The following is a 22,130-nucleotide window of genomic DNA, read 5'->3' on the forward strand; positions in this document are numbered from 1 at the left end:
ACAGACATATACACCTCCAGATGCAGGAAGAGGGCCACCTGTATCATGAAGGACCCCCCTCACCCAGCACACACACTCTTTGTCCCGCTCTCCTCAGGCAGGAGGCTGAGGAGCATTAAATGCAAAACCACCAGACTGAGAAACAGCTTCATTCCAGAAGCTGTGAGACTTCTCAGTGCATAAATGGACAAGAACTGTTATTGTAGCACCTTAACCACTACTTGACACTTACTGACACTGTCACTTTATCAATGCTGGTCATTATGCCCTTTGCTGCTAAAGTATTTATTTACAGCTATATTTATACCCACACTCCATACTGGTACTCAGGTTGTTACACTCTAGTTATAGTATTATTTATTGCATTGTCTTATTACTTGTCATTTCTGTTTGTTAAAAAAAACAAAAAACAAAACAAAACCAAAAAAACAACTATTTATTTATAACTTTAAGAAAAAAAATTCTGTTTCTTCATTATTTTTGTTTCCTTTCACTCCGAACCGTGTGTACATAATTTCGTTCCACCTCATGTTAACATGTGATGCGAATGACGAATAAAGCTCCTTGAATCCTTAATCTACATAATTTTAGAAAGCAGGGAAACATGCCCAAATGCAAATTATTTCTCATTCTGTTTAAATTTAAGACCCAAAAATATTTAAACAACTTATAATTTAGTAGGAAAAATGGTTTAATCAGTGAGTGTTTGACAGGAGAGGAAGCTGTTTAAGAATCTAAAAGAAGAAAGACGAATGAATTCTTCGGTTTGTGTGTATAATAGTGGTATAAATCAATGTAATGCGTTTCAACTCGGCCGAATCAATAGGTGTAAGTAAGATGAAGTCTTATAGGATAAGATATTATAAGAACAAAACTGATCAGCAACATTTATTGCATTCACTGCACAAAACAGTTCAAGTTACTAAAGGTATCTGACGCTGCATCGCAATCAGTTTAAAATCAGCAGCCTCCTCTTTCTTTCCTTATGTGTTCACAAATGGCAGCCCTGTTTCTAGCATAAGGCCATCGGGTAATACCATGACAGAGAGACTGTAAATTGTTCTGCTTGTTATCCTCCAGCAGCTGAAATCCTGCCATGCAATCGGGGCTCAGATTGGTGACTGGGAGCTCCTTAGGCTGTGAGAAACATTGTTAGGAGACTTGTTGTCCACACACACACACACACACACACACACACACACACACACACACACACACACACACACACACTCCACAAAGCCCTGCTGCAGCTGGAACCAGCTATGACTTTCCTCAAGGTGAAAATAATGCACCTTTATCTATCACAAAGCTAAACAGGATTGTAACTGTGACGACGGAGTTATGGGACAGCGTTCTGTTGCAGTTTTAATTGCGGAAGCGGCAATCAAAGGTAACAAACAGATTACTGGGGTTTTTTTTAAGGTATGAACATAGTTCTAAATATACTTCCTGTCAGAGTAAACAAAGGACAAACAAAGAGGGCATGCTACGAATTATATCCTGTGTTTATGGACAAACAATGAAAATTTGATCTGCCCAAGACCACTTATCCCAGGCCCTGCATGAGGCTTCTGTTTCATACACGCACAATGTCAGCCTGCAGTAACTTGTGATCCACATCCAGGGCACAGGACAAACAAATAAGAGAGGAAGTAAGTGCATCAGCTGTCTCTGGAGGCAAAGGCTTCTGTGTCTGGGCCCTATTAGCTGCTTCGTCTCCCTCCAGATAACAGACATGAAAATCTCAGAGTCCGCCCAGCCTCCAGCCTCTACTTGATGGACTCCATTCTTTTCCTCCCGTGCTGCCACCAAAACACCCCCACTATTATTCACGCGGCTGCTTTTAAAACAAATAGCCTCAGACTCCTGAGGCGGACCGGCGCTTCCCCCGGCAAGCATGTGTACACCCAACCGCCAACATTTCAAGCTCCGAACGGCAGTCGGTGTGAGCCGGAGACAGAGTGTGTGTGAGAACAAAAAAAAAAAGACGAAGGAAAAAAGAGAAAAAAAGAGCGATGGCACAAAAGATGGATGAAGCCGAGGTGACATACATCCTGACACCTCTACAAAAGAAAACATCGACCACCCTACTCACAAAAGCCAGGAGACAGAATAATGCTGTTTTTGTTCTCTCTGACTGATTTCCTTTTTTGCCCCAGCTGCCGCCAATTCAATCCAATTTTTGACACCCTAAATGTGGCAACAATCATTCTTTCTTTGAAGTGGCACAGGCAGGCCTACATAAATGTAGTGCATTGTGCGCTGATAAAATACAGTGGAAGACCAAAGTGAAAGCCTTTGACCTTGTGTGGCTTGGAGAGTGTGATAGCTGCCTGGATGTAAGAAAATCAATATTCTACATTTAGCTGTTCAGGACCCTATGTTAAATGGAGCAGCATGCCACAAAGACTGTTTATTCCGCAGTGACACATTGAGGGAAATGCACCTTTCGCCTGATATTTTTAAAGGATGATTAAAGCATAGATAATATGTTTATCACAATGAGCCGGAATGAATTCCTCGGAGCAAACTGTGATTACGTCACTGAGGCTATGGAGAGAGGTTTATTTTAAGCTCTTAGATTCAAAGATTAGTTCCTCACTAACAACCAGGCCCAGACATATAAAATCTTCAACACCTACCTAATTGTATTTTTTAAGTTGAAGCGGGTGTTTTCTGAGAATATCGCAAAGGACGACTCAAAGGTCAGTGAAAACATTTCACACTTCACAAAAGGCTTCATTAGCAGCAAGCATTCTTCTGAGTTTCAAACAGGGCAGAACAGCATAAACGACTCCTAACAATATGCACACCATAATCCAGCTGCTCTCAACCCACAAGACTTCAAAATCTCATTGTTAGCTCATATCCTCGTTCCATACTTAAGGCCAAATGCCCAGAAAGTAGTGAACTCGCTGCCCTTGTGTAACGCAATCAAAACTTGCATTTAATCCTTCAAGAGATGTAAATACAACTCGTTGCATATTAACTGCTTTTTAATTCAGTGCACTCACTCAGGCTGTTAAGATAAATGTCATTTTCAAGTTTCTGCCCTGGCACGAACTCAAGCTGCATAAAAGACATGGTGTAGCATTCAGTTTGTTCGTGCAGCCATTTAAAAGGGGTGTTTGAGTTTTATGGTCATTTTGAAAAATGCTGTTGCATTGTGCTGTGTTAATGTTTCACCCTATTGCCAAATGCAGTTTTGTTCCTATTACTCACCCTGGATGGGTCACATTAGTTATGAATTGGATTTTTGGCACAGTTTGTTGAGTGGTGGGGAATGTTTCGTTTAGATTTTAGGGGTTTTTTGGCAAAAAAGATTTGCAACTGTTTTGCTTAAATATACAGGGTGGGCCATTTATATGGATACACCGTAATAACATGGGAATGGTTGGTGATATTAAAGTCCTGTTTGTGGCACATTAGTATATGTGAGGGGGCAAACTCCTCAAGATGGGTGGTGACCATGGTGGCCATTTAGAAGTCGCCCATCTTGGATACAACTTTTGTTTTTTCAATAGGAAGAGGGCCATGTGACACATCAAACTTATTGGTAATGTCACAAGAAAAACAATGGTGTGCTTGGTTTCAACGTAACTTTATTCTGTCATGAGTTATTTACAAGTTTCTCTTTGTTCACAGCCATTGACATGTCGAAGAGGTTAACACCTGAGGTGTGGATCAAAAGTGTGTTGATATCTGGTGAACGCAGTAACCGGGTCTTTGCAGCAGATTTCAATGCAAGACACCCTACGAGACCACCCATCTCCCATGCTACAGTTAACAAACTGCTTGATAAGGTTTGTGAAACTGGTTCAGTGTTGGATTTGCCAAAATGTGGACGCAAGAAAACTGTCACTAATGAAGAAACATCAGTGGCTGTCCTAGCTTCATTCAGCAAGAGCCCACAGCGTAGCAAGAGCCGCGTGTCACTGGAGAGTGGCATTAGTCGAACTTCCCTTCGGCGGATATTAGCTACTCACAAATGGCACCCTTACAAACTCCAGCTACTGCAGCATCTCAACGAGGATGACCCAGATCGGCGCACAGAATTTGCAGAATGGGCAAAACAAAAATTGGAACAGGACCCTCAGTTCACGCAGCAGATTTTGTTCAGTGATGAGGCAAACTTTTATGTGAATGGTGAAGTTAACAAACAAAACCACCGCTATTGGTCTGACACTAACCCACATTGGATGGATCCCTCCAAGACTGTTGGAACAACAAAAGTGATGGTTTGGTGTGGTATATGGGGTACAACGATAGTGGGTCCATTCTTCATTAATGGAAACCTCAAGGCCACTGGATATTTGAAATTGCTACATGATGATGTGTTTCCCTCTTTCTGCACTGAAGCAGGCACGTTCCATGAGTTTTTCCAGCAAGATGGTGCACCACCACATTATGGGTGCCAGGTCCGAGCATTCCTAGATGAACAGTTTCCTGGAAAGTGGATTGGTCGTCGTGGGCCAGTTGAATGGCCCCCAAGGTCTCCCAATCTGACCCCTTAGACTTTTATCTTTGGGGTCATCTGAAGGCAATTTTCTATGGTGTGAAGATACGAGATGTGCAGCACCTGAAACTACAGATACTGGATGCCTGTGCTGGCATTTCTCCTGCGGTGTTGCTATCAGTGTGTGAAGAGTGGGAGAAGAGGGTTGCAATGACAATCCAATACAATGGGCAGCACATTGAACACATTTTATAAGTGGTCAGAAACTTGTAAATAATTCATGAAAGAATAAAGTTACGTTGAAACCAAGCACACCATTGTTTTTCTTGTGACATTACCAATAAGTTTGATGTGTCACATGGCTCTCTTCCTACTGAAAAAACAAAAGTTGTATCCAAGATGGCCGACTTCTAAATGGCCACCATGGTCACCACCCATCTTGAGGAGTTTGCCCCCTCACATATACTAATGTGCCACAAACAGGACTTTAATATCACCAACCATTCCCATTTTATTACGGTGTATCCATATAAATGGCCCACCCTGTGCATCCAGCAGAAAACAAGAGATTGTGGGTATTTAGTAAACTGATTATGTCTAAAGTTCAAATATTTACTGCCTTTGATTTCCACCATCTCCAACAGCAGCATTTGTTCCACTGTTAGCATAAATACATGAGTTCTAGCACTGTATTCTCAATTTTTACAAGCCAGTCATTGTGACAGCACCATCTGCCGGGTGACAGCAGTTTTCTCTGGAGCAAATGACAAACTGAAGCAACACAAAAAAGAACACTATGAAGTCCACAAAGGGAGGAGGTCATGGTGGACAGACAGGTTAACTGAAAATTAGACTGAAAAGAGGGGCTGCTCTGCTTTTATGTTTACATTTTTAACCCATGTTTCATGTTGCCAGTTTTGTGTTTATTATTATTATAACAATGATAACAAACATTAACGCCAAACTCGATTCTGCTCTAAACTTGGGGTCTCTTATTTAGGAGATGCTCCTGAACAGCGGTCCCCAACCTTTTTTGCGCCACGGACCGCTTTAATGTCAGACAATATTTTCACAGACCGGCCTTTAAGGTGTCACGGATAAATGCAACAAAAACAAAATGATACGACCAAGACAAAAACGGTGGTATTTTGTAAATATAATAATAAGCGCGAATTCACTGTGTAATTGTGTAACTTTATTAGCAGCATCCTCCTGAAATGTGCCAAAAACATTGAAAGTAACATCCTCCTCTCTGCCCCTTAATGCTCTCTGGTCGCTATGGTAACGCGTAAATATTTCTTTCAAAATAAGACACACAACTACAACACGGGAAAACCATAAATTTCACACCTGAGCCTCAACTCTTGCGACCCAGCACCAAACAACTCACGGACCTGTACCGGTCCGTGGCCCGGGGGTTGAGGACCACTGCTCCTGAGGACTGCTTCCAGCTTACAGGATAGTCATGGTGTATTGCACTGTGATAATATATTATCATACATCATCTCAATGAAGTACTTGGTGCCTCATGTATTAAAACAGTCGTATATAGCACATTTACCCATAAATCCGTGGAATAAATGTGTAATACTTGTGACTCTTTCGGTAAAAAGTCGAACTTACTTTTGTCCTTGATTACTGTAATTGTTGTCATACGATTCATATCCTTGGTCATCATAAGCTGTCCCGTAGCCGTCGTCGTATTCCTGTAGCAAAAAAGTAGACAAAATTTACCCAGCTAGATGAAGCTCAACACAGAAAAAAATCCAGAAAACATTTTGACATTAACAGGATGTTGATATGACAAGCTGTTCAACATCACACCTGCTGAAATGTGGAGCGATGAGGTTAAGAAAACATACAGTATGATTAATACATTCGTCTGTGTTGTGCTGTTTGTTTAACTTGCGGTTCGATACCTTTCTGATGCGGGTTAACGACATGCGAGTGTCGTTAAATCTTATCTCTTACTAAAGACAACTTTTTTTGCAATGCAATACATCAAAGCTTTCAGCACATATATAGGTCAAAAAGCTTCATCTGCTGCTGTTGGAAGTACATATGCAGGACTATTAGAGTAGCAACTGCAGCCCTGCCCTTGTCTCTGTGTCAACTAACTGACAGTGGGATGCAAAGACTTGCTGTGGCTATGTTTCATCACCACCTCAAAGGATGAGCCTTGAACATCTGTTTATACTCCAGCAATCTGCACCCCTCCCACCCCCGCACTCTACCCAGGCCCCCGCCAAGAGGAACATCAAAGCAAACCAGTGCCGCACCCGTCCTAATTTGGGATAAATGGGACTTATGTTCCACAAAAGGCGTCGACCCCTAGCGACACATCTCTCATCCCCCACACACTTCTTGGCTAATTCCATCTGCCCCTTATTTGCAAGCTTGAAACGAATGTCTGTAAGATTCAGCACCAGAAGAAAATGCTCATCACATCCGTGTTATTATTAAAAACTTAATTCCTGATTAGAAACATGCATTTGCCAAATGACAGCATTTGAATTGACTCTTTTATGTTTAATCCTTCAGAAGCAAAGTGAAGGAACTACATGTGACATATAACAAAGGCAACTCAGATGTAGTAAGACTTCCCTGTCTCTGGGTAAAGTATGAGATAGGCAGTTGTTTTCTTAGTCTGTGGTGAATTACGTCAGCTGGATTTTAGGAATCTGCTGGATACGAGTATTTGGAAACTTCTTGGTCATCCAACTGGGTGACTTTTTCAGACTATAACTGGCAATTTTAATCTTCATATTGGCAACCCTCCTGACAGCAAACTAAAATAACTCATTGCTTTGTTTGATTTGGTACAGCAGCTAACCCATAACCCCCACATTCATGGTAATACACTAGAGCTACTGATCGCTAAGTGGCCTTAGTATTACTTTTATTAATGTTTATTAATTTTTGTGTTTTCTTCAGTGGGCTGATCACCCCAGGAAATAAAGCAAGACCTACAACTAAAACATATATTTAAATGAAAATGCTGGTATTTTATTAGTGACAGCCACAGCTAGCCTGTGGATGACCAGCCTGATCAGTTTAACTCTGAAACTCAGGATCTTTGACGATATTGCACCTGTCATAATTGAATTGGGCAAACAGGAAGATACTTCTGAATGTAAATAGAGGAAAAGCAAGCTTCAGTGTTTTCTTAAAACTACTTTCAACAGTTTAGCTGAGCTCTGAGCTTCTGAACCTGGTTGATGGTTCTCTCCGTTTATTTCTTATAAAGGAAGGCTACTGCAATGCTCTTTTTATTGCCCTCCCTAAACGACTATTAGACAGCTACAGTTAGTTCACAATGCTGCTGCTAGAATTGTAACAAAAATGACTCCAGTTGTCAGTTCACTGCATTGGCTTCCAGTAAGTATAATTGATTGTTTTAAAATCTTTAAATGGATTGGGGTGTAAATATGAAAACTGGGTCTGCAACATCTGGTTACCTAGTAGTTCCCAGATCTGGAACTAAACAGGCTGATAATGCATTTAGCCACTATGCTCCCCATAGGAACCGAGAAATGAAACCACCAGAGAGCTGTACTATAATTGCTATTATTATTGTTTTTATTGATATTATTATTATTATTATTATTGTTGTTTTTTTCCTTTTTAATTTTATGTTGTAAACCACTTTGAATGACTGTAGTATTTTAAAGGTACTATGTTACTGGTGTTCACGTGGAAAAATTGTGAATTCTTTTCTATTTGTCTCGAGGCAGCTTTAAGGGAATTAAAGTCCCTTCTGACATTTCTAATTCTACAGTTACAAACACTTTTGCAACATAAACAGTTCTTCACACTAATGCGAAGGCTAAATTTAGTCAATAACTGTACTTTCTACAATATGAACCCTCTTGAACCCACTTCAAAAGCAGAGGCTCTCAAAAGGCAGTGCAATTTTGTCAAAAGCTACGTAATTAAAACCACTTTTCAACAGGCAGAGGAAACTGAAGCTTTCCCTCTGCCTGAAACCTGAAAAACCGTGGCAATAAAAGGATCAGGCTGACAAACGCAAGGTTGGATAATACTGACATGAATATTTAACTGTTAACATTTTATTGGCAACCTAGGGTTAAGGTTTGGTTAATGTCCACCTCTTTTCACAGGAGTTTCACCTGCTCAGAGCACCGAAATGAAAAATTTATATTGTTTTTTGGAGAAAAAAATACTCATTTTTTTGTGTCCCGAGTCAAAAAAAAAATCTCAATTTTTAAAACTAGTGTAAAGTGTAGAAGTACATTTAAATCTAATTTGATATACAAAGAGGTGTTTACAAAGGTTATAAAGCTAGTTATGTAGCTATTTGGTGGTTACGTGTTTTGATATTTACATGTTTACATGTTTGAATGTTTAGACATGCATGTTCAAACCAGTAATAAGTATGTGTTATATCTACCTGGTTGTTTTCCCTGTTTTGATCTGAGTATAAGATTTCCTGGCTTCTGAGAGGCCAGTGAAGTATTCATGAGGGCGGCACACAGGAAGTGTGGGTTGTTGTTGCCGTGTGCTAAAAGTAAAGAGGCTGCTAAAAAGTTATCCGTCTCCGTCTTGCTGTTCCTAATTATTCAGAGAGATTCCAAACCATCTAGTGAACCCTCACGTTACACTAGCATCTAGTGGTCATTAGAGGAACTGCAGGTTTTAGCACACGTACTGGTTTCATTTTTCAGCCATGATGCTTGCTGCTTCATGCCAAAATGCCATAAATTTAATGTTGAAATGATGTTTATTGTTAGAATACTAACCATTGAGCAATGGTGAAAATACTAATTGGTGACATTTTTAATATTGGAAATATTAAAAATGTTTTAAAAAATCTTATGAGAACAAATGACAGCAATTGATTTTTTCTAGAATTAAGACTAGTAGCACCTTTCCATTCTGAACACTACATAACTTTATAAGGCTCGGTGGTTTATTACATGGCATCAGTCAAGGTGAGGAAAGGAGCAGCTATCTTATATTAGGCTTCATTAAGTTGGTGATGCTTTTCTCCATAGCAACCTCCTTTTCCCAGCCATGAACTCAAGCATCAGGTTCCTAACATCATCTATGAATCTTTAATCACAGAATATTTAAATGTATTAAAAAGAAATGGAAAAGCCACAACTCAAGTGTTTGAAGCTGAAACGGCATCAACTAATAGACGACTGGAAAGATTGTGTGTGGCTATAAATGTCTTCCCATTTGAATTTAAAATAATGTTGCTGTTTTTGTCAGAACGACGTCTGCTTTTGTCTCATTACTCTGAGAACATCCCATTTCAATGTATTTAAAAGTTGACTCTGGTTTAAGGTCACTTTATCAGGTTGGAATAAACAAGGGTGGTCCTGAATATTGAATGACGAGAATCCTTAGAAGGAGTCAGCTGTCAAATAAGATAATTCACAGGAGATAATTTAGTTATTTGAGTTACACTTGAACCTAACACTTTTCTGCTAGACTGAGCGAACATACACAGTCGGTTTCCAAATATACCCAATGAGTTACACCATTTAATGCCGTGAAAAAAATCTTAACTTTTCCGTGTCTCAAACTAAAACCAATTAGCTGGTGTATAAAGGAAAGCAAAGTTAATGAAATTAGCAAGGAATGTGTCTGTCCTACTTGGTTGCAGAGTTACATAAAATGATGTGGAAAAATACCACATCAGACATCTGGCTGTGTTTAAAGCTCGATAGTTAATGACACAGAGCGACATCATGAAGTACCTGTACTGAAAAGGTATGGCTAATTAAAAATAATGAGCTGTGTGGGCTGGAGAAAGTCTACCAGCCTAAGTCACTGATACTCCATATGGACAAAAGTACTGGGCCACCTACAAATATCATCTACATGAAGATGTATGATACATTTTGCAGCACCAACAGTTTTCCACTCTTCCCAAAAGGCTTTCTGCAAAGTTTTGGGGTGTGACTGCAGGAAATCTCCTAAAGAGCGTTTGTGATTACAGACGTGGATGTTGAACGAGACGGCCTGGCTTGCAATCTCCATTCTAGTTCATCCCAAAGGTGTTCGATGGGGTTGAGGTCAGGGCACGGTGCAGGCTAGTCAAGTCCTTCCACATCCAAAGTCATCCAACATTGTCTTTATATGGACCTTTAATTCGTACACTGTAGCACATTTATGCTGGAACAGGAAAGGGCCTTCTCCAAAATGTTCGTGCAGAGTTGGGAGTACAAAAATTGTACAAGATATTGTAGTAAGCTGAAGCATTAATTACCCCCTTTACTGGAACTAGGCGGGGTTCAACAACCCCACAGCATTATCCCCCCTCCACCAAACAGACCTGGCACAATGGCGTCATGCAGGTAACGATCTCAGACTGCCAGATAATGAAGCACAATTTGTTCTAGAGTCCAGTGGTAGTGTGCATCAAATCACGCCATCCTATTTTGTGATGTAAGGCTTAGCATGAAGCTGCTCGCCATTGGAAACCCATGCAATGGCACATCTATAGTACAAGCTCCAGTTCACTGCTGAGACCCACCAGCGGTCATGTAACCAGGGAGATGACTCTCCTACTCCTCTACAATACGCAGTTTTATTTGTTTTTAAATTGCATTGTTGAATTCAATTTCCTTCAGTATGAGGAATAATAATTAAATGTGAAGATCTTAATAGAAAAATTATTCTGTTCCTGTGCTATCAAGGCTGCAGGGGGGTTCTGTAATCGAGAGTTAAAGAGTAGTTTTCCTCCTCATCAGCAGCCAGTAGCCTCCATACTCTGCTGATGCTGCATTGTCATTCAGAAAATTTACTACAATAAAACAAATAGACTTCACCTCACAAATGCACTTTGTGGGTTCTATTAGACTAGCATTAGACTGCAAGGAAATGGTATTAATATAAAAAAAAAAAAGAAACAAAAGAAAGCACTACTTTTTTTTTTTAGCTCCTCACGTCAAACTCTGTGTACTATATTTGTGCAATATTCCTACAGGGATAACTTTATCCCTTTTTATGTGTGTTCTGTATTGATTTCATATCATGTGGCAGCAATAGCAGCAATACATATCAATTTTCTTATACAAAATAAGTATAACATTAAAAGACAAGATGAAATTTATTTGTGCCAGGCTTTTATTAAAAGCAGGTTACAATTTCATTCACCTGTTACCAGAAAAAGACACATCCATGTTACAGATTAGCCTTTTTTTAAGAAGAATAAATAAAAACATAGTGAATAAAAATAATAAAATAGGCGGTGGTTAGAACATGTTATTTTAATTTGAATGGTTCTCTCGTATGAATAACTGTAATAAGTAACGTCTTAGTTCTTCGTGTTTCACATGGTTGGGAATCGTTTCTTCATAATAGGAAGGGTTTACCTTACAATCCAGAGTTAGCGAGATATGGTAGTAAAATTAGGGCTTTATTAATAAAACTGAACTGAATTCATTTAGAAACCCTGTGTGTTATTGTGAAAAACAATTCTAGTTTTCAGGGTTACAATATTTTGATAAAAATCCACGGTGACTGACATTTGTGCTGTTACGCCTACTAGTAAGATGGCAATACCCTGTGGCAAAACACAACCTGCTTTAAAAAAAATCAAACAAACACAAGCAGAACTGCCAAAAACTGTTTCTCTAATGAGGTTGACTCTATTTTTTTCTAATTCTCTATTTCTAACACGTCAGATTTTCTTGTTTTCATGCAGATTACGTCCCGGATCAAAATGCGATACAATCGTTGTCGTCTTTTTTTTCTTTCTTTTTTTTAAAAATCGTTGTCATTTGGAAATGAGATCGCACATAAGTATGAATTGAGATCGCGATTTTCTAACGATTAATTGTGCAGCCCTATACAGCGCTATATAAGAATCTCCAAAAATTAGTCAATCCGCATACGATCCCATGTTAAAATCTCCAATTCAACACTATTACAAACCATAACTACAAATGTAGTACAGCTTGATGTGTCTTGATGACTGAAGCTGTAGTTAGTCTATTACTGTAATTAGTCTATTACTTACCTCTAATTAGCAGGTAATGCAACCACAGGGCTAATGAGACTGCTGACAATCTTGCTAGCGTTAGCTGATGACTTAGCTTCCTCTGCTATAAACAAAGTTCCGTGATCCAGTGTGGGAGCACCAAATTTAAAGCAGAGCTTTGAAAATGTATATTGTTCTATACAGTCCATGATGCACAAAGCCCTCTTTAACCATAGCAGATGCAGACCAAGCACAGCGGTCGCAGCGCTGGTAGAAACTTTAATTAGGCTTCAGCACAAGCCCTTACTGCTAAGTCCTCATCTCGTCTCACTGGTGACTCTATCTAGGTGCTGTCCACTCACATTGGACAACGCTGACTGGTATTAAGGGCCACATTAAACTTTAACAATGGCATGTTATTGCCATTTATTAGAGCAGCTACTCTATAATTGAGTTACAAGAAGGCTGAGAGGCGAAACATGCCTGGTTTATAAATCACAGTGGCACATTTAAAATGATTCTTTTCACCGGCGTCTGTCACACAAAAAGCTTTTTAAAAATGGAGCACAGACTGTGATGATGGTTTCAGTGAAGTGATTATAATATCTGATGTGTCTGTACTGATATACCATTTACTCGAAATACCTTCCAGAGCACAATAGTGCGACAATACTGCAAAAGTGCCGTGTTTCCAGCGCTAAACAGGATTAGTGTGACAGTGAGAGGTTGAAGGGGGCCGGGGGTGGGGTGCAGAGACAGATAGGAGGGAGAGAGAACAGCTCCTAAGTGAGTCTTTCATTTGAATGCTAGTGGATGGCTGAGAGGCGTGTTGTCAAAAGATAAGGACTGGCCTCTGAGGCCACTGAAGACTAACAGAGGGTCTGGCACTGCATGTTACAACAGGCGTATCACGGCCGCGGCACTGTGCTCTACAATACCACTGTAACAGATAGGATGCCACTGACACTCCGGCGCTGGATTTATTCCAAGCAGTCTGTACTAAATCCAAATGAGTTCAGCGACGTGCAGCCCTCGCTTTACGAACTTTTCCCAGAAAGTGCACGCACGCCGTGGCCTGTGCTAAAGAGAAGGAAAAAACGCAACAAAAGGTGTCAGAAAAGCAAACAACAAAGTGAGAAAATTAAGCAAATGAAAAGAAGAAGGAAAGCTTTGTTGTTCCCAAGATTACTAAATTACGACACCATCTGTTCAAAGAAAAATGTCTTGCCTCCATACAGCTGTGCCACACACTGGTCTTAACTTTTTAACGATGAAGGCAAAACAACACCCTGTGATATTGCCGCGCCGAAAACAAATAAGCCAGTATTTGCAATCCTCGGTCATCTGTCTTGGTCAAAAATTTCACAAAGTAGCTTTGTGTCATTTATTCAGCTTCTTCCTGCCAGCATATTTCAGAAAGCTGAACAGGCTGGAATTTGCTGGAGCTTTTCTGCTGCAGGGGTAGAAATACTACTCACGCTATCAGATTGAGGGTGCCAAAAAGTTGGCCTCATGCATCAAGTTGAAGTATCACTACCCCGTGTTACGCCTGACAAATGTTTTTCCTTCCGTTATTTTAACACCTTTGGTTTTGATCTTGGCTTAGTTTTAAATGAATTCTGTTCACACCTGCCAAGTATTATCAAGGGAATTCATGCCATCAATAAATTAGCCCTGAAGAAAAACATCTGCACACTGCAAATCACTCACCGCTTTCACTTCTGATGTAGCTCGACTATACGTGCTTATGCAGAACAGAGTCATGACAGGTCGTGGCAAGACTGTATTGATACAAGGACACGAAATATCAATATTTTAATTTGTTTAAAAAATTTAAATAGTCTGGATTTTGAAAAATACTACAAACAAGAGAGCTCATCTCATGCACCTTGCTCCTGAGAAAATCGAACAATTGGCTCAGCTGAAAAACACGCTTAGCTTGACAGAGCTCAGTCACAGGAGTAAAAGCAGGACAGTAGCCTCCCTGCATCTATAAAAAAATTAGAGGATGCCTACACAGCAAAATCTCTAGTGTTAAATTAACACTGGAGAGTGTCTATATGGGTCCACACCTCTGAGTGTTAAATACAACACTGTTGAGTGTTAAATTAACACTTTTCACAGTGTTATATGTTTAAAAGTAACCTAGTCAGTTTTGAAGATTAACAATGGCTAACACTGAGCAGTGCTGATTTTCTAACACTGGAATATTTCTAACATTTTGAGTTATTTTCCAGTGTTAGAAAATCAGCACTGCTCAGTGTTAGCCATTGTTAATCTTCAAAACTGACTAGGTTACTTTTAAACATATAATACTGTGAAAAGTGTTAATTTAACACTGGAGATTTTGCTGTGTAGAATGCATAAAAGTCTTTCACATTCTGCAACTGACTACAGCGACTACACGGTTGCCCACATTTTGAGGCTGTGGCACACTCGAGAGCGCTTTTGATCTTAAGGCCCAGGTCACCTGATCGGTCGTAACTTTTCTGCAAACAGTCGCCATCCGACATTTTTCCATCCGACCATGTCAAAGGTTTCAAAATACTTGCTGTCTAATTAATAAATGCAAACAGTTTGCCAACATGTTGCCAACAGTCTGAATGAGTTTATGTCACTGAACACAACTCGGGGGGACTCGAATCAACTGGCTGCCAGCTGGTTGTATTCTGGTTATATATAGAACAGATCACAGATGCAATAGTTAAATGTGATTTTCTACTTTAAATTTAGGCTGCTTGGGAACTTCCCCTAATGTACTGAACATTTCTTCTCCTCTCCCATTCCGATTTGAATCTGGGAAATTTTGCCTCAGACAGTCGGAAATATTATAATTCAGATCAATATATTTACATATTTTTGTATCTAGAAAAAGGAAGCTGACACTTTCCAGACTTTATCAAAGGTGTGAGCATCACAGCAGATGCTTTTGTGTCAAAGTAGCTGAAGATAAAACACAGAAAAACATGAAGGTGATTTTCCTGGCCTGGGGTTTTATAAAAATATTCTGCAGTACACCAAAAACGAAAGAAAACCATTAATCAACTTATGAACATTACCTCTGAAGTTACAGCGGTTTTATTAGAGACACGGCTAAGCGTTTTGCATTTTGTATAATTTCAAAAAGTTTAAATTTGTTCAGAAGCCTGTTGAACGGCAGAAATTAGGTTTTCTTTTCGGAAGTAAGTAAAAGGAAAAAAAAACATTGTCCGACAGCGCTGTAAATAACTGTAGTCTTATGCGTAACAAGCAAGCGAATAATGCAGAAAACAGATTTCGGGGATAGACGGGACACTGTTCTTGAAGTACAGAGAGAGAGAGAGAGAGAGCTGTGCATGAAGTGTGATTTAATTGGTGGAAGCAAAACAGCAAAAGTCAGAGGGAGTCCATGACGATGTTTATGTGAAGCGTAGTTTGGATCTTCGTTTGCTGCTCGTTCGGTCAATATTGTTTGGAGAGAGATAAAAACAACACCTTCAGTATCAGCGCAAAAAGGGCGTAAACACAAAGTGCGGACCCGCCGAAACATCAGAATCAGCGAGCTGTCGGCTTTCAGCCCCGACCGTGTCCGTGCCGTCGGGTGAGAAAGGCGACATCTCACTGATTCTGATCTGCGGGTCTGCGCTTTGTGTTTACGTCTTTGTGCAGAAGCCGTGTACTGCTGTCATTTACTGTTTTAAATGTTTGGTGGTTGTCAAAATTTTGTGACGTTTCTGAAATTTTGGGCAAAATACATTTATATAAAAAAATCGATTCAGGATTTTAATGAATCAATATCACGTTATCCAAGCCAGAATCGATTTTAATCGATGAATCGATTATTAAAACCCACCCCTATTTCCAAGTGCTTACTTATAGGTTTGGTTAGATTGTCCAAATCTGACAGTTTTGTCTGTAACAATGCAGGGCCTTTACCTTACAATATAAAGTGCGTCGAGGTGACTGATGTTTTGAATTGGTGCTTTATAAAAAATGTGACATTAATTGAAGAGAGAAAGATATTCTGCTTCATGCATGATAAAACCGTGCTGCTGGAGGTGCTGAATGAAAATCTGAGAATTCGTCAGTCTCCAGGCAATAAGAAAATCACATTTTGTGGCAATATGTTGTCTTGAGGCATTTTTATCAGGCTAAAAAGAGAAAGAAAAGGAGGCAATAATTTGCTCCACAAAAACAAATTAGAGGCTCCACAAAAATACAAAAATAAAATAGTAGAGGATAACTGAAATTTCTAATTTGTGGTAGAAATTACAGATGACTCTCATTTGTTTGGAGCTAACAAAGAATAATTCAATTTTCTCTGCAATTAGTACAAATCACAGGTTTGGTCCCGTGTGGGGAGGATTCAATCCTATCTTCATGACTGGTCTTGCCTGCCACACCAGTTGGTTGCAGCTTCTTTGTTACTGTATCTAAAATATTTCCCTAACCATCACATTCGATGGTTAAAACTGCTACAAGGACAGTGAATTAGACAACACGATTCAATTAACAGTGCTTGGCTCTCAGCAGGACTCGACATGCGGAGAAGTGCCTGAGGGAGATTTTTTTTTTTTTTTTTAATGCCACAGTAGTCAGCAAGGACTCACAATGCTCAGAACGGATTACTGCTCCTGGAGGATTTAACATAAACAATTCCAACCCACATGCATTGCACACTTCGTGGTCCTCTCACCCAAAGGAATTCAGCTACCGTGTGAACAGAAACAAACACAGTTTCTCTCGCGTACATCTCCAGCATGGAGCTGATGTTCTACTATTTCGGTTAGCCTCCTTGGATTCTGTTCCATATTGGCAATGCTGGAATGGAAAGATACCAGCCAGAGCCTCATTTCTGACATGGGAGTTACATCATGTTTAATTCTCCTCCAATGGGATTAGCAGCAGGTAAGACAGTGATCTCAATGCACTTAATGAATTACACGAAATGAGATTTGGCTGCAGTCACAGTAGGCACTCAAGACGGCCGGGGCAGCCAGGACTGGAACACGGGATAATGACATTTCCGTGATTTTGTTTGGTAACAATTAGTTTCAGAGTAATTTGATACTGATGCAAGTAGAACCTTTAACAAAAGGTGCATGCCGACTGCATGGCGGGGCATCATCAAGACAAAAATCGCAAGGGGGTAATCTAGGTCTGGCTCTTTCTTCCTGAACAAGAGCGGAGAAGACGCCTCCAGTTGAACAAGTGTTCTGGCCCGTGGCGATGCTGAGCAGAGCACAACGGGAACGTGTATATGAGCAAAAGCTAAGCGGTGACAAATGAAAGCAGCGAAACATCCCTTTGTCATTTCATTGATGAATACAGGGGCCTATTTGTCAGCGGCCGACAGAGAACGCTTGCCCTGGGATAGTGATACATTCAGATAATACAGAGTAACTCATTGAGCCTCTAATTTGCAGCGATGTGCTTCGATTTATCATGTGGCAGATGTTGGGGGTCTTTTTTTCCCCTCACACACAGACACACAGGTGCAGGTGTCGGGAAGGGAAACGGGGGGGGGGGACGGGACACAGTTTACAACTGTGACAATGATGGCAAACAGCTGGTCCAGGAGTCATTCTCTACGACCTCCACGCATTTGAATTGCAACCTCTGAATAAACCTGTCAGATGTGGTTAGGTATGGGCTGCTGGGGCAATTTTCCAATGCAGGCCACCTCCTCGCTCCTTCCCTCTGCTAAATATGCGATGCTGATCCCGGGGTCTCTGGGGAACTTGCCTTGACAGTGCGGCAGGAGACTCTCTTGGCAAATGCACAAAAGCCTCTGACTCTAAGCCTAATGTATTCATCTCTGGGAGCTGTTGATATTGCAGGTTACCATAAGACTGTAGGTAAGCTACAAGAACAGTCCACAATAACAGCTCGAAACAGCTTAAAGGGAGGGAACTTGAAACTGATTTTTTTCTTTCCACAGGGATGTGAACTACTACAAAAACACATCTGGGAGAGACATCTGTGCCACATTTTGAGTATCAAACAGTTAATTTTCTGTACTCTGGTGATACCATCTTCACCGTTTTGTACCTTTGCTGCACTGATTTAAGGTGGAAGACCTACACATCACTCTCAGATATTTTTCGTGTTCCATATAGACCGTGCTGAGTCGACACAATTACACAATTGTTTGTGGACGTAACCTCTTTAACTGTAAATGTGTCTGACATTCATGTTATGGTGATTAACTTCATTCTTTAGCCTCTGGACCCAGATTTTTAGGCTTGTTAAGAATAATGTTGATTTCAGGTATGCAAAAGCTGACTGAAATCTAGAAGGGCACAAAATATTACTGTAAGATCTGTTAGCAAGCTAGCAACAGCTCGAGAAAAATTAGCCTAGTGGCTCCTCCATGATTATCCGCCTGCTTGCAAGTGAAGTCTACGCTGTAGAATGAGATGGAGGTAAGAAAAAGATTCTGTATATGAGCTATGATGGTAACTTAAAATGGTAAACCACTGAAAAAGTATTACTCACTGGAATTAACTGTGTTCTGGTAGCCTAACAATATACATTTTAAAGCTGTAAGGAACTTTTGATTTGACAGTCAACATTTTCAACACGTCTGGTTAGTATTTGTGCAGCACATATACATCAATAATAAATCAAAAATATTTGAATTAAAAAACAAAACAAAATGAACGTCGTGCAATTATACTGCGTTATATTTCCCTTTTTTAAGAGGCATCTGAACCACCTAAAAAATGGGAATTTGTGGGACTATTTATAGGTTGATGGACCGCTGTATAATTTAAAGCTTTTAAGAAAAAAAATTGTAACTTTAATTTATATTTGTTTTACAGTTAAGTGATAACATTAAGTATGTAGTATGAGAACTAACTGTGAATAACAGAAGAATTTGAAGTTCAAAATACATGCAAGAAGGCTGGAAGTAACATTTTTTTCGTTTCTGAAACCATTTTGGACTGACCTCTAACCCTAGCCTTAAGTTTGCCAGAGACGGTGGATCTTAAACAGGTTACAGTTTTATGACATCAAAATGTAACATACTACCTCGAACATAGTCACATCTAGTTTTTTTCATATATGAGACAAGATATTGTGTGTGATCCTTGTTTTATTATTATGCTGCTCCAATATTGATAATTCAGAATTAGATATCAGATGCATACATTCTGACCGTTAAGGAAACAACAGAGGAGAGTTTACATTTCAAACTGAAAAAAAAAAAGACATCTTACTCTTAGGAGAAAATAATGATCCCATAATGTCCATTAATTAGCCACAGGCTACAAACTGAACTCAATTTTTATCCCGTATTCATTTAAATTCAAGCTAATTAGAACAAAGAACATAAACCAAATTATCCTTTTTAAGTCTCTGTTTGCAACATAACCATTACAGTACAAACTGGAGGAATACCTTAGTAGTTAAAAACACAACAGTTCTGAGGCCTAAGGGACAACGCTGAAGTGTCAGTGAGACAGTGTACAGCCAAGTAACGTTGGTATACTTGGAAACCAGAAACTATACCAAGTATAAAAATATGCACATGAAACTCGTGTTTTCAGAGTTATGACTCTGAGAAGGAGTTCGATGTTTGACACACATTATAATTACACCTCCTTCAGCTATATGTCGCAGCATCTCCTGCTGCTGCCACGCTGATGAACAGACAGATCAGCAATGAAATTGCTGCAACTAATCTGCTGTTGTTTCCATAACACAAGCATGCATGAACACAATGTTCACTATTCTTGGCTTCTTCCTCCAACTCTCCCACTCCCACTGGGGAAATGCACCTCACAGTTTGAAAACCCCTCATCCACAGTAACCAGGTCATCCCCGGTGGAGAAAACCCCACTCCTGTGCTTTAAAATGTAATTTTTAAAACTAGATTCTACTCTTCATAGTATGGGGGTGGAACTGTCCAAAACAAACACCTCTAAAACTAAACTAACATTACAAAACAGATGGACTCCAAAGCGACCCATGCATTTTAAAGCCTAAATGTTGTGTTTTTGAAGAAAACCATCAACTATTAACCTGCAGCTTCCCAGAAAGCACAATGTTATCAAGCTACATTCATAGAGAACGATCATAGACTATTTGGACACAAATATAGCTCAGTCGAAGATGGATGTAACCACTGTGATGTCATTGGTTGGTGTTCAGACTCATTGTTTGCGTTTTTTGCTGCTGCCGTGTTGGTTTGAACAGCAGTCCCCAACCTTTTATAAATACAACTAAATAAAATGATACGACCGAGACAAAAACTGTGGTATTTTGTAAATATAATAATAAACACAAATTCACTGTGTAATTGTGTAACTTTATTAGCAGCGTCGTCCTGAGATGCACCAACAACATTGAGACTAACCTCCTCCTCTCTGCCCCTTGATGCTCTGTGGTTGCTAACGTGTAAATATTTCGTTCAAAATAAGACACACGACTACAACACATGAAAAGACCCAGGGAAACCGAGTTAACGATAAAAACCCTGAAAACCATAAATTTCACACCCAAGCCTCAACTCACGCAGCCCAGTACCAAACGACTCATGGACTGGTACCGGTCCGTGGCCCGGGGGTTGGAGACTGCTGGGTTTGAAGACCCAGCAGTGACCATATTTGGAGGGTGACGTGCCAGCCTCAAGTGGGCATCAGAGGAATAACAATTTCTCCAGTGGCTTGATTTTTAATCCCCAGAGATTGCCTCATGGAAAGAGTAAGACGTAAATTTAACTGAATCTATATTTTTAATATAACATAAAAGTCAATCCAAATCTGAAATATTTCAATAAAACTCTCTCATTCTTATTTTAAAAACGAGTAGCAGTTGATATGGCACTCAGCCCTACACTATGTTAAAAATTTATTAAACTTCAATTTCACACACATGGACACAAACTGCAACACGCAAACATATTTTTGCACACGTGCGCTCACTGCTGTGTTCTCGCATTATATTGGAAATACTCACATATTCGCCGTATGAGTCCTGGACTATGGGAGGAACTGGTCTGTACCCGGTGGCCGGGGGGGCCCCTCTGGCTCTCTGCACCCCTCGCCCTCTGGAGGACGGAACCCGGCTGGGCGGGGCTCCTCTGGGTGCGGCTCCTCGAGGCAGTGCTGCGTGCAGTGGAGGAACTCCTCCGCGACTCCTGACACGAGACACAAACATCCGCCCAGGTTTAGATGAAAGAGCTAATGCATGTTTTATATCTTATTAGGTTTTTTGGAGGCGACTGTAATAAATTCTGTAGATTACTGGAGGGAGGAATGGAAATGTGCGTCTAGCTGAGATGGATCAGATGCACAACACAACATATTCATATCATTTTTAAGGCAGTAAACGATACTGTTAAATGCATATCACTTCACAGTATTTCATCTATCTCAGATGTCCATTGCATTCCATGTCTTCACGATGATGTGCTGTAATATATCATGTTTGCAGTGAAGCTGCCTCATCTACTTCCATTCCAGTTAGTGATTTCCTACATCGGCCAGAATGACTTGACTGCAACCGTAGCAATGAATTTGATACATTCGGCAGGCAGGTTATGTGTGTAGGTGGAGAGAGAGGAACAGCGAGGGTGGAGGGCAAGTTCTTCCAGTCGAGAAGAAGTGAGTCATGTCCATTACTCAAAACACAGCATGTCTTGTGGCTGAATTGCTTTCTTGTCTATTACGGCAAATGTAGATAAAGAAAAAAAAAAGTACTTCTGCCTGTTTTATAATAAATGTATTCTACTCT

The 22,130-nt window shown here is 40.1% G+C and overlaps 1 protein-coding gene across 1 annotated transcript in view; it reads right to left on the reverse strand.

Moving 5' to 3' along the window:
* khdrbs3 (KH domain containing, RNA binding, signal transduction associated 3) overlaps positions 1–22,130 on the reverse strand; it is a 155,655-nt gene that overhangs the window by 26,867 nt on the left and 106,658 nt on the right. The window contains exons 6-7 of the mRNA XM_026157422.2: positions 21,354–21,534; positions 6,080–6,162 (exon numbers count right to left, since the gene is read on the reverse strand). Of these exons, the coding sequence (XP_026013207.2) occupies positions 6,080–6,162; positions 21,354–21,534 (264 nt within the window). The remainder of the gene's footprint in view (positions 1–6,079; positions 6,163–21,353; positions 21,535–22,130) is intronic.

This window comes from Astatotilapia calliptera, chromosome 22 (assembly GCF_964374335.1).
Source record: "Astatotilapia calliptera chromosome 22, fAstCal68.1, whole genome shotgun sequence".
NCBI lineage: Eukaryota > Metazoa > Chordata > Actinopteri > Cichliformes > Cichlidae > Astatotilapia > Astatotilapia calliptera.